Source organism: Leptodactylus fuscus, chromosome 8 (assembly GCF_031893055.1).
Source record: "Leptodactylus fuscus isolate aLepFus1 chromosome 8, aLepFus1.hap2, whole genome shotgun sequence".
NCBI classification, from domain to species: Eukaryota; Metazoa; Chordata; class Amphibia; order Anura; family Leptodactylidae; genus Leptodactylus; species Leptodactylus fuscus.
In genome coordinates, this window is record NC_134272.1 from 89,816,398 (window position 1) to 89,828,726 (window position 12,329).

At 46.5% G+C, this 12,329-nt stretch overlaps 1 protein-coding gene across 1 annotated transcript; it reads right to left on the reverse strand.

Annotated features, from left to right (window-relative positions):
* Positions 1–153: 153 nt before the first annotated feature.
* On the reverse strand, positions 154–12,321 carry CNOT9 (CCR4-NOT transcription complex subunit 9). The gene is made up of 8 exons (XM_075284592.1): positions 12,162–12,321; positions 4,962–5,141; positions 4,746–4,861; positions 4,306–4,415; positions 2,829–2,938; positions 2,571–2,669; positions 1,410–1,501; positions 154–812 (listed from the first exon to the last, which is right to left on the reverse strand). The coding sequence occupies exons 1-8, from the start codon at positions 12,183–12,185 to the stop codon at positions 644–646; spliced, it is 900 nt and encodes a 299-aa protein (XP_075140693.1). The 5' UTR covers positions 12,186–12,321; the 3' UTR covers positions 154–643.
* Positions 12,322–12,329: the final 8 nt, after the last annotated feature.

Here is a 12,329-nt window from a genome sequence, read left to right on the forward strand (position 1 = left end):
CCAGAGCTGCGCTCACTATTCTGCTGGTGCAGTCACTGTGTACATACTTTACATTACTTATCCTCCAGAGCTGCGCTCACTATTCTGCTGTACTGGATCCATTACCTGAATTCTATCATTAGAAATAGAAAAAATGGCCAAATACCCCCAAAGTGTCTCAGTTCCGTTTTTATTAAAACCTGCAACACATGAATAAACAACAGCCTTTCGTGTTTTGGGGTTTCTTTTGAACGCTTTGCGTAACTTCGCCAAACTAATGCATTATTTAACATTTCTGTAATGAAAATATAAAAGATTTATTCAATTTTTTTGTAAAGTTGGGACACAGCGAGAAGCTTCGAAAGAAGCGCAGAGACGATGGCAGGCGGTGGACGATGAGGATGTTGCGGTCCTGCAGCAGGTCGGCTGCTGCATTATAGGAGTTTGTAAACATGACACTAGATCAGCGCAGCCCAGCGACCTGGAGATCCAGGAGGAAGTTCTAGAGCGGCCAGTTCTTGATCAACAAGAACGCCAAGTCCCTCGTAATTCTTGTACTGATGCAAACACCTCACCGGTCTACAACAGAAGAACCCGACCGCGATCCCCGCACTCGTGCCGTACCAGACTCTGCGCTCATCAGCACAGCCGCATCACAATGAGGTCACTGGGGTGGGAGCGGGATCCCCCGGGGGTCGGTGACTTGACCTTCCTGTAGGTTCTTAACCAGCTGAGCCAGCCAGCGTTTGGTTGTGGTGTCGTCCTTCAGTACCTGGGCGAATGTTGTGTCCTTCAGCTGGTCAGGAAGACATTGTCTCAGCGCCTCACGGGCTCTGCAACACAATGCAAGGTTATTTAACCCATTATTTACAATCAACAACGTCCCAAAGACCGAACAATACTATAGATCTGCCCGTCACTGAGGACTGTGTCGCCGCGTTCCCATCAGCTGCTTGATCCGTTACAATCGCAAACCCTCCCCCTAGTGGCGGCTGAGGGCACTGAATTCTGTCAATGCAGAGGATTTGCAGTTCTGTATCAGAATAAAAAAGCCCAATTATAGATTGTGAAGTCTCAGCCCTAGAAATGATCCAGTAATAACTCCCTTTGCTAAAGGGTTAAAAGCTGATGACCGATCATCAAATTGAGGTTTGGCACGGATTCGAGACTCAGGACCTCTGCTGATCAGCTGTTAAGAGGCTGCAGTGCTGTAACATTTGTATCACAGCTCAGTCCCATTCACTTGAATGGGACTGAGCTAGGATCAGGACATGTAACTGATGAACGTGATGTCCTACGGGCTGTGAAAAGGAAGCAGCTAAACTGCAGGGGGTTCTAAGTGTGGGGGCCTCTGCTGATCTTCCATTAAAAAGAGATCATCATGAATTAAAAGAAAGGTGAAGTGATCCTCAGGTTTCACACAAACATACCTGGGGTTATCCGAGAGGCGGAGATAACAGCGCACGACGTGTTTCAGCAGCCTGGCAGATGGTTCCTTGGAGAGCTGCAGCACCATTTTACCCTGCACAAAGCAAATACACCAAGAGAGTCGTTACCGTGCACAATTCTGTAATTACAGCATGAAAGACGGAGCCAAATAATGAATTAAGACTCCGTTTTGGAGTTCCCCTTTATCTGAGCAAAAGCAAATTGAGCCCCCCCCCAACCTTTTTTTTTTTTTTTTTTATCTGGCTTTGGAGATATCGCCTTCCAATGGTCCCAAGTTAAGGAGATAACTTGCACATTGACCAATCAGACCTCCACTGACCAGGAAAATAGGGAAGTTTTGACCGGAGCAGTGGTTGGACAGCCCGAGCACTGCTCTATGTCATTCAATGGAGCCAGAGATTGCCGAGCGCTTTGTTCCTGCAATCTCGGACACTCCTATTGAAATGAATGAGCCACTGTTTGCACAGACCCAACCACTGCTGCAAATAGAACAGGGGACAAAACTCCCCTGTTCTCCTGATCAGTGGGGTCTGAGCTGTCAAAACCCCACCAATGGATTGGGAAGAAATTGCCAATGTGAAATAACCCTTTTAATACAGCCACTGTCAGTGCATAGTTAAAGAGGTTGTCCAGGACCTGAAGATAATGGATACTGATAACCTAGCCAAAGGATTTGTTTGGGTCAGACACTCCTGATCTGCTGTTTCGGTCACCAGAAGCGGTATATTAGGGTACAGTGTACGAGCTGGAAGCTGTATACAGTGTACAGGGCCTTGTGTAGGGAACTGCAGCCTGGATTGCATTCATTTGAACACGAGCAGGGTTGGTTCTGGCCATAAATCTTATATACAGATTCCAGTGACCACATCGGCTGATCTGGACGGGGTCCGGGTGTGTCAGACTGATGACCTATCCTGTTTTTCAGGTCCTGGACAACACCTTTAAGAGGCTGTGGAATCAAAGTATATAATCGTTCACTGAAGCTGCGCTGAGCTGGGGATAAGGAGATCTGTAAGTGACAGCACAGCCAAGAGAAAAACCTCCAAGTAGCAATTGGAAATCTTTTTGTTTGACTGCAAGCGATAAGTTACAAGTGTTTCAACAGAAGATTTTTGGGGGGTTTTTTCTTGCTAAAATCTTACTAAAATCATGGCGACATGAGAGAAGCGCTCGTAGGTCTGACAGATATACGCCAGGCCGGTGTCATCCAACAGGATCTTCTGGAGAATAAATGTGGCAACCTTTAAGAGAGAACAAACTTAGTAAGAAGCGAAGTACAAGAACGTCGGCCATTAGAGCCTCGGCTGGAGAGGAGGAAACAGCGAGACCGAAGGCTCCATATAAAAGCCATCACTTCCTAGCAGTAACCATTAGATACAAGACATGGGGAGCCGCTGTACCGTCTTAGAGAGTTCACTTCCAGACTCCATAATCCGCAGACACAGGGGGATAATTTCTGTCGTGAGGAGGAAGTTGATGACTTCTTGTTCGTCCGTCTTCACCAGAGCTCCTAATAGATGAAGGAAACAAGAACAACATTGGAATCAGAAGCGGCTTGTGCTCTGATCGGCCATCTTTATCCCCAATAATTTCTGTTTGATGGGGCACGCTAATCTCGGTATGTATTCCTATATTGATAAAATAGGCTGTAAGGGCCCGATGGGACCGGCATCTGTTCATGGAGCCATACAAACGAAGACCATGCAAGAAGGAGAGAGTCCCTATACTCACTTCTCTCTGTTATATCCATATAAGATAAGATAATCCTGTAATAGTCCTACAGTGCAGATACTCAGCATGTTACAGCAGCCTAGTAATACAGATACAGGATAATACACAGGAATATATTACAGGACACATATGCTGAGAAGAGAAGATATACTAGGAGTCCATAGCAGCTAAGGAACAGAAGAAGAAAGAAGGAAGACGTCATAGTCATAATCATTAGTTCTCTGTGTGGAGTCTGCGCTTGGTCTGATGTAGATTATACAGCCTGGTCGCGGTTGGAAGGAAGGACCTGCGATAGCTCCTTCTCACACTTGGGGTGAAGCAGACGGTCACTTACAGTGCTGCCAAGTCCCATCAGGGTCCCATACATGGGGTGGGATTTGTTCTCCCGCATGGAGGTCACCACGGACAGTGTCCTTCTGTCACCCACCACCTGCAATGGGTCGAGGGGGCCCCCCAGGACAGAGCTGGCCCACCTGATCAGCCTGTCAAGTCTATTTCTGTCCCTGGTTGATATACTGCTTCCCCAGCAGGCCACACCGAAAAAGATGGCTGAAGCAACCACAGAGTTGAAGAAGGCCCTAAGAAGTGTCCCCTGGACTCCGAAGGCCCTAAGAAGCCTCCTGAGCAGGTAGAGTCTGCTGTGGCCCTTTCTGTGCAGCGCCTCCAGGTGATCAGCCCAGTCTAGTTTATTATTGAGGAGCACGCCCAGATACTTATAGGTCTTGACTATCTCAATGCATGTCCCTTGGATCTCCACCGGGGTCGGAGCACTTCTCCGCTTACTAAAGTCCACCACCATCTCCTTGGTCTTCCCAGCATTAATCCTGAGCTGGTTCTGCTGGCACCAGTCCACACAGACCCAGTATAAGTCTCTGTATTCCCTATCGTCACCATCAATGATAAGGCCGACTATAGGAGAGTCATCGGAGTACTTCTGTAAGTAACAGCTGGAGGAGTTGTGCCTAAAGTCAGCAGTGTACAGTATAGGAGTTGCTTTACAAAAATGATTCATTGTCCTGCACGGTGGTGCCATGATGCCTTGAGATAAGAAGCAATATACTATAAGATCAGATTTGCTCCTATAATCCGAACACACTATAATAAGAGCTTTGACTTAAGTATCCCCCCCCTCTCCACAATTCTTACCAATGACTCCCAGGCTGGTTAAGCGGAGATATTCAAAAGGCCGCGTTTTGCTGACAGTGTGTAAGAAGGGATACAGGAACAAGGGAATGTGTGCAGCGAGGAAAGCCGACCTGAAAGAAAATAACAGGATGAGAAACGGCATCCTCATGTGATAGAGCGATCTGCCATGTTCACACCTAAACTCATCTAATGGAGTATTTTTACAGCGTGTAGACAGTAAAGGAGTTTTCTGGGACTGAACTCTTGATAATTAGAATCAGAATAAGTCATAGCGCTTGTGAGTGCTGCAGTCTCATCAAATATCCAATCTGTTGGGATTCCCAGGGACCGATCCTAAGTCCCCAAAACCCCACTAATATTTATGATCTATACAGTGAACAGAATATTAGCAATCCCTGTTACTGTTTTCTTATTCCCGACCATCACCATCTGGCGGTTACCTGGTCTCCGGATGAGACGCCACACATTGCAGCAAGGCCAGTGCATTGCACACTCTGTTAGACTGATGTGCGGTCAGGGTCGGTGGATTAATGGAAGGATAGATATTTACAATTTCCTAGAGGAAACAAAAGAGAATTAAAGGAATGTTTCAACATAAACTGATACAAATTCAGGAGAGAGAAAACAAAAAAATCCAAATATCTGTATAGACAAACCTGTAACAGTGCTGCAATGGTGCCGAACGAATGCCATAGCATAGGGGCGAGGTCTGGGACGGATTCCCGCTTTTTGCTCAGCTCCAGCAGGGCGTTCTCACGCGTTTCTGGGCTTGATAACTCATTGATCCACTGATAAATCTTCTCTCTGTCTACTTGTGCTAGTGCTGCCGGCACAGGCTACAGGAGGGGGCGAGAAGCAAAAGAACAAGGTCATTCCAGATTGTACACAATACAACACACCAGGCCTATGAATATACATGCACACTCAGCTGAACATGCATGTACAGTGTTGGCTAAAAGTATTGGCCCCCTGCAGTCCTGTCAGATAATCCTCGGTGTCCCCCAGATAATGATTACAAGCACAGACTCTTTGGTAATATCTTCAGTTATTTTGCTTGCAATGAAAAAACACAAAAGAGGATGAAAAAAAAAAAGTCACATCATTGATCATTTTACACAAAACTCCAGAACTGGTGCGGACAGAAGTATTGGCGCCCTCAGCCTAATACTCGGTAGCACAACCTTTAGACACAATAACTGCGCACAACCGCTTCCGCTAACCAGCAATGAGTTTCTTACAAGGCTCTGCTGGAATCTTAGACCCTTCTTCTTTGGCAAACTGCTCGCGGTCCCCCCTGAGATGTGAAGGGGGCCTTCTCCAAACTGCCACCAAGAGATCTCTCCCCCTCCCCTACAGGTGTTCTATGGGATTCAGGGCTGGACTCATTGCTGCCACTTTACAAGTCTCCAGGGCTTTCTCTCACCACCATTTTCTAGTGCTGACCTGAAGTGTGTTTTGGGTCCTTGTCCTGCTGGAAGAGCCCTGACCTCTGAGGGAGACCCCGCTTTCTCACACTGGGCCCTACATGATGCTGCACAATGTGTTGGTCGTCTTCAGACTTCATAATGCCATGCACACGGTCAAGCAGTCCAGTGCCAGAGGCAGCAAAGCAACCCCAAACCATCAGGGACCTCCGCCATGTCTGACTGTAGGGGGCGTCTTCTTTGCTCAAAGTGGTCCACACAAGGACACAGGTGGAGTCAACTTTAATCCATTTCAACTGGCTGCAAGTGTGATTTAGTTATTGCCACCACCTGTTAGGTGCCTCAGGTAAGTAACAGGTGCTGTTAATTACACAAATTAGAGAAGCATCACATGATTTCTCAAACAGTGCCAATACTTTTGTCCACCCCCTTTTTTATGTTTGCTGTGGAATTATATCCAATTTGGCTTTTTGACAGTTCTTTTTGTGGTTTTCCATTGAAGACAAATTAAATGAAGAAAATAATACTAAAGAATTTGTGCTTGCAATCATTTTCTGGAAGAAACTGAGTATTATCTGACAGAATTGCAGGGGGGCCAATACTTTTGGCCAACACTGTAGTCCCCTCCTGATAACCAGCCATGATGTCCTTATTGTGGTCAGGTTATCTTCTCATACATGTAGTCCCCTCCTGATAACCAGCCATGATGTCCTTATTGTGGTCAGGTTATCTTCTCATACATGTAGTGTCCTCCTGATAACCAGCCATGATGTCCTTATTATGGTCAGGTTATCTTCTCATACATGTAGAGTCCTCCTGATAACCAGCCATGATGTCCTTATTGTGGTCAGGTTATCTTCTCATACATGTAGTGTCCTCCTGATAACCAGCCATGATGTCCTTATTGTGGTCGGGTTATCTTCTCATACATGTAGAGTCCTCCTGATAACCAGCCATGATGTCCTTATTGTGGTCAGGTTATCTTCTCATACATGTAGTGTCCTCCTGATAACCAGCCATGATGTCCTTATTGTGGTCAGGTTATCTTCTCATACATGTAGTGTCCTCCTGATAACCAGCCATTATGTCCTTATTGTGGTCGGGTTATCTTCTCATACATGTAGTGTCCTCCTGATAACCAGCCATGATGTCCTTATTATGGTCAGGTTATCTTCTCATACATGTAATGTCCCCTCCTGATAACCAGCCATGATGTCCTTATTGTGGTCAGGTTATCTTCTCATACATGTAGAGTCCTCCTGATAACCAGCCATGATGTCCTTATTGTGGTCAGGTTATCTTCTCATACATGTAGAGTCCTCCTGATAACCTGTCTACAGTAAGGACATCATTGCTGAGTTTCTAACAAGTTCTAGACTATAAAAAGTTCCTGCATTCATGGTCATATCTTTTGCCAACCAATCAAGACAACACTGTCACCATGTTCTGATCTGAATATCAAAATGCGGCTATATCAGTCCTACAGACACTCTAAGGCAGGGGTAGGGAACGTACGGATCTCCAGCTGTTGCAAAACTACAACTCCCAGTTGTAGTTTCACAGCAGCTGGAGAGCCGAAGGTTCCCTACCCCTGCTCTAAGGCTTGGTTCACACATCAGTATGCCATCCGTCCGTTTGAGACTAAAAACGGACTGATGCACATACTGATTGTATACTGACACCTTTGTATGCTGATAGCAAATGCTGTCCATCCCCTAGAGGACAGATAAGGGGATTAAAAGTAGAAAATTGTAAACAGAGTAGAGATAAGGACATTTATTACATACATATATACGCATATACCACCAAGGTACCCTGTCCTACCATATAGGGCAGGGGAATTGCGGTTTTGACTGCAAATTTCTTGCTACTATCGTGAGTTTAGTAACTCCTCCTGATGAACGAATCTGAGACAGGACTAGGGAAACGCATAGAGGAGAATGTTAGTCTGTGGGGCAGGAATTATCTGCACTAATATCCCTATATGGGAATGTGTCTAAGGGTTTATAATATGTCCATACTCCTTGCCGCAACATCGGCAGCCAAAAGGGATCGCAGGCTCCCGGTTATGTGTGCTATATGCACCTGTTTAAAACTCAGCACATAAGGGTTTTGTGTTAGAGTGTCTGTAGGACTGAAATAGCCGCAAAAATAGAGTAGTGAATATATTATACCACAGGCATATCAGTAATTGTTCTGTCCTCTTACACTTTGTTTTTTGGACTACTCATTTTTATGAATCAATTTTAAACGGACCTAATAAAAGTTACATTTCAATAGTTACTACCTCAGTGATATTTAGTATTTTGAGTGACATCTCTTCAGTGATATATACATGTTCTGATCTGGCGGCCCCTGGAGAGACAGAGGAAGGCGTCGCTCTATTTAAAGGGATCCTATCATACAAACGCTCTTTTTTCCCTCATTAACACATCGGAATAGCCTTAAGAAAGGCTATTCTTCTCCTAACTTTCATTGTCTTCTTCACGCCACCGTGGGTTTTGTCGCTATGTAAATGAGCTCTCTCGCAGCACTGGGTGCGGGTCCCAGCACTTTAACAGCACCGGGGGCGTCCCCAATGCCACGAGAGAACTCTCTCCAGCGCCGACTCCATCTTCTTCACATGGAACAATTTGGAGAGTTATTTGCCATTTTTCTGCTTTAAAAAAAAAAAAAGCATGTGACTTAGAGAATGGGGCACAGCCTTCCCTGACTGGTCAAATTTGTTCTAATTTCTGCCTAGTGTAAATGATATCACAGAACTACACTAGATTCCAGCGGGGGCAGGTTTCACTTTTTTTTTTTTTTTTTTTTTTTTTAATATAGATTGTGAGCCCCATATAGAGATCACAATGTATATTTTATTTCCCTATCAGTATGTCTTTGTAGAATGGGAGGAAATCCATGCAAACACAGGGAGAACATACAAACTCCTTGCAGATGATGTTCCTGGCAGGATTCGAACCCAGTGCTAACTGCCACTGTGCTGCCCTGGTTTCACTTTCTGGTGCAGGAAAGCCCATTATAGGCAGTGTGTATAGAGGTAAATGGAATTTACAATATACTACATTAGCATGGCAATATATTGTAGAACTGATCAGATTGCCCAGAGTTCAAACCCTGCAGGTGGTAGAACAATTAAAGAGGACCTTTCACCACTTTTGGGCACATGCAGTGTTATATACTGCTGGAAAGCTGACAGTGCGCTGAATTCAGCGCACTGTCGGCTTTCCCGATCTGTGCCCGCTGTAAAGAGCTTACGGTGCCGGTACCGTAGTGCTCTATGGTCAGAAGGGCGTTTCTGACCATTAGCCAGAGACGTCCTTCTGCCTCGCGGCGCCAATTGCGCTGTGCTGTGGAGCGGGGAGGAACGCCTCCTCCCTCTCCTGATAATACTCATCTATGGACGAGCTGTGTGAGCAGAGGGAGGGGGCGTTCCTCCTCGCTCCACAGTACAGCGCGATTGGCGCCGTGAGGCAGAAGGACGTCTCTGGCTAACTGTCAGAAACGCCCTTCTGACCATAGAGCACTACGGTACCGGCACCGTAAGCTCTTTACACCGGGCACAGATTGGGAAAGCCGACAGTGCGCTGAATTCAGCGCACTGTCAGCTTTCCAGCAGTATATAACACTGCATGTGCCCAAAAGTGGTGAAAGGTCCTCTTTAAGGTAAATAAATTAATTTAAAGGGGCTCTATCAGTATAATTTTGCTGATAGAGCCCCTTTAAATAATTTAAAAAATAAATAATAATAGAAAAATATATTTTTTTTTTTTAAATCACGCTCTCCACTTGTGCTCAGTTTCCTTCCCTCGGGTCCCCATGTTGGACCGAAACCCTGTCCATCTAATAATGTCAAAAAAACAAAAACTTACTCCAGCATGCCCAATTATAAATAAAATTTAACTTTTACTTCAAAAATTTAAAACCATAGTACAAACATGGATCCAGGCACGTACGGAAAAAACCCCAAAACAAAACATATAAGCTTATGCGTTTCGGGAACAAGGATGGAGTCCTTTATTCATAGCTATCCTTGTTCCCGAAATGCATAAGCTTATCTGTTTTTTTTGTACGTGCCTGGATCCATGTTTGTACTATGGTTTTACATTTTTGAAGTAAAAGTTAAATTTTATTTATAATTGGGCATGCTGGAGTAAGTTTTTGTTTTTTGACTATTGTCCACCCCGTGAAACAGTCCGGGGGGTTTCTCTGTGCAGCCCATTTGCTCGTTTAACATCTCTATGGAATATATATATACAGGTCATTCCACAGTGGTCAGAGCTGCATATATTCTGCTTTATACATCTAATAATGTGCTTATCCAGGGACACCTGTGGCCCCATAGACTATAATGGAGTCCTCCTGAGCGTCAGCGCAGGACTCCTCCCTCCACTTATTTTCGGGGGTTTCTGAGTCTCCAGTGCAGATGTGAACCCGGCCTTACAAGCTCCATACTCGGAAATACAGAGAATTTACAATGTCAGAAATTTTGCATTTTCAAGACTATAAAAAATTAGGTATCATTGCGATTGCAGTGAGCCGAGGAACAGAGACAACAGTTTTTGGTACTATTCCGTTATCGGGCCAGCAGCAGCGCATTTCAGCACCAGCTTTCGGGACAGCAGTTCAGTTCAGCAGCGGGAATTACAATGACATCCGAGGACTGCTGGCCCGATGCTTGTGCCCAGTAGCCAGTACATCAATGACCCCCCCTCCATCTCCTCCTCCTTCCAGTGCTGCCCCCCAGCTCTCCTTACATCTACCCCGTACCCTCTCCCCGCCACATGACTAAGCCGATGCTGGCCCGATGATAGAGGCCGTGCTTGTGTGTAGTAGGCAGTACATCGATCGATGCCCTCATCCTCCTCTTCCTTCCAGTGCTGCCCCCCAGCTCTTCTTACATCTGCCCCGTACCCTCTCCCTGTAATAGGCCTCACCGTAAATCTTGAGCAATGAATGCTACTAGATAGCCGCCGGACGCTGCAGAAAGTTTGTCCCTCCGGCTCGCTGTAGCTCACCGTTCCTATAGTCGGCGTGTTTCTTGTCAGGGCCTGGATTGAGCCCCGGTGTCTTTCCTTTCGGTCTCGGTACTAGCGCTGAGGTGAGGCCTAGTCGTGTGGCGGGGAGAGGGTACGGGGAAGATGTAAGGAGAGCTGGGGGGCAGCACTGGCAGGAGGAGAAGGATGGGGGAGGGGGGTCATCGATGTACTGGTTACTGGGCACAAGCATCGGGCCAGCAGTCCTCGGATGTCATTGTAATTCCCGCTGCTGAACTGCTGTCCCGAAAGCTGCTGCTGAACTGCGCTGCTGCTGGCCCGATAACGGAATAGTACCCAGTTTTTTGGCTGCACCGTAAAAACAAAACCTGTAAGAAAACAAGTGCAAAAAAAAGACGATAATTTTCCCCCAATTCCTTCCCTTATGAAATCTTCTCCCGGTACATTATACAGAATATTAGACGGCGCCTTGAAGTAGAATTCATGCCCTTCTATGGCTGTGCGCCGGCAAATAAAGGATTGGCTTTTGGAAGTGTGAATAAGGGCTAAGCCAGGGGGTCAGTTTGGTTAATATAACAGATAATAAGACTGCAGTAAGAACACGAATAAGCCCTCGGCAATTATATACAGAGTTTGTTATATTTCTGCAGCTTCTCCAGGGTCAGACTCGCTCAGGTAGGTAAGTTTCCCCTCAATGTCGGACTATTTCCCTGTCACCCTCACCCTCAGCCGCCGCCATACTGCAGCCTCACATAAAGCCATGGAGACCGGCAGGATGAGCGCTGCTGGTCAGGGCCCGCCACTTTTATGGTTGCTAGGCGACACGTTCCTAGTGAGCATGCTCATGGTCTTAGACAGGTGACTACTCCGCCTGAAGTGTCGGCTCAGGACAGTTAGGGTCAGTTCACACGTGAAAACCGCCTAGCTTATTTGTGCGAGGTAAAAAACCTCGAGGAGTTTTTTTGACGCTGTTTTTTGCATTCCACGCGGTTTTTGACGAGGTTTTTGACGCGGTTTTCGCTAGCGGTTTTCGCTAGGGTTTTTTTTTCCTATATGTGCTATAGAAACTGCAGGCGAAAACCGCGCGTTTTTTTTGCAAAAAAACGCGCGGTTTTGTGTGCAAAAAACCGCGCGGTTTTTTACCGCGCGGTTTTCGCCTCCCATTCACTTCTATGCAATTCTTCAGGCGTTTTCCGCCTGAAGAAAGGTCATGTCGCTTCTTCAGGCGGAAAACGCTAGGAGGAAAAAAAAAGCTAGTGGTCTACATAGACCACCATGTTAAAGGAGAGGTTTTTGAAGCGAATTCCGCTGTCAAAAACCTCCCCTTTGCCCACGTGTGAACTAGCCCTTACTTCTCTCCCCCCATGACATGGCTGCCATCCCCCTGCCCGGCTCAGGCCTACAGACCCCCCCCGGCCATCCCCTCACTCACCGCCGCCGTGGCCAGGCTGTGCATGTCTGGAGCCCGCCTTCAGGCTCTCCGTTGTCTTCTCCCGCACCGTGCCCGCCACTCTCCGAACTCCCACAACAACCGGAACCCCGCCTCCTCGCGTCACCGGCACACGTGACCTGCGTCTACAGAGCCCGGATGACAGTAGGC

What these genes read in the sequence shown, in the direction of transcription:
- CNOT9 (XM_075284592.1), bottom strand. Translation starts at nt 12,185, where the DNA reads ATGCACAGCCTGGCCACGGCGGCG. An exon ending in ACAGCCTGGCCACGGCGGCG is followed by an intron (nt 5,142 to 12,161) that starts GTGAGTGAGGGG and finishes CCCCTCCTGTAG; the next exon opens with CCTGTGCCGGCAGCACTAGC. An exon ending in GAAGTGAACTCTCTAAGACG is followed by an intron (nt 2,670 to 2,828) that starts GTACAGCGGCTC and finishes TCTCTCTTAAAG; the next exon opens with GTTGCCACATTTATTCTCCA.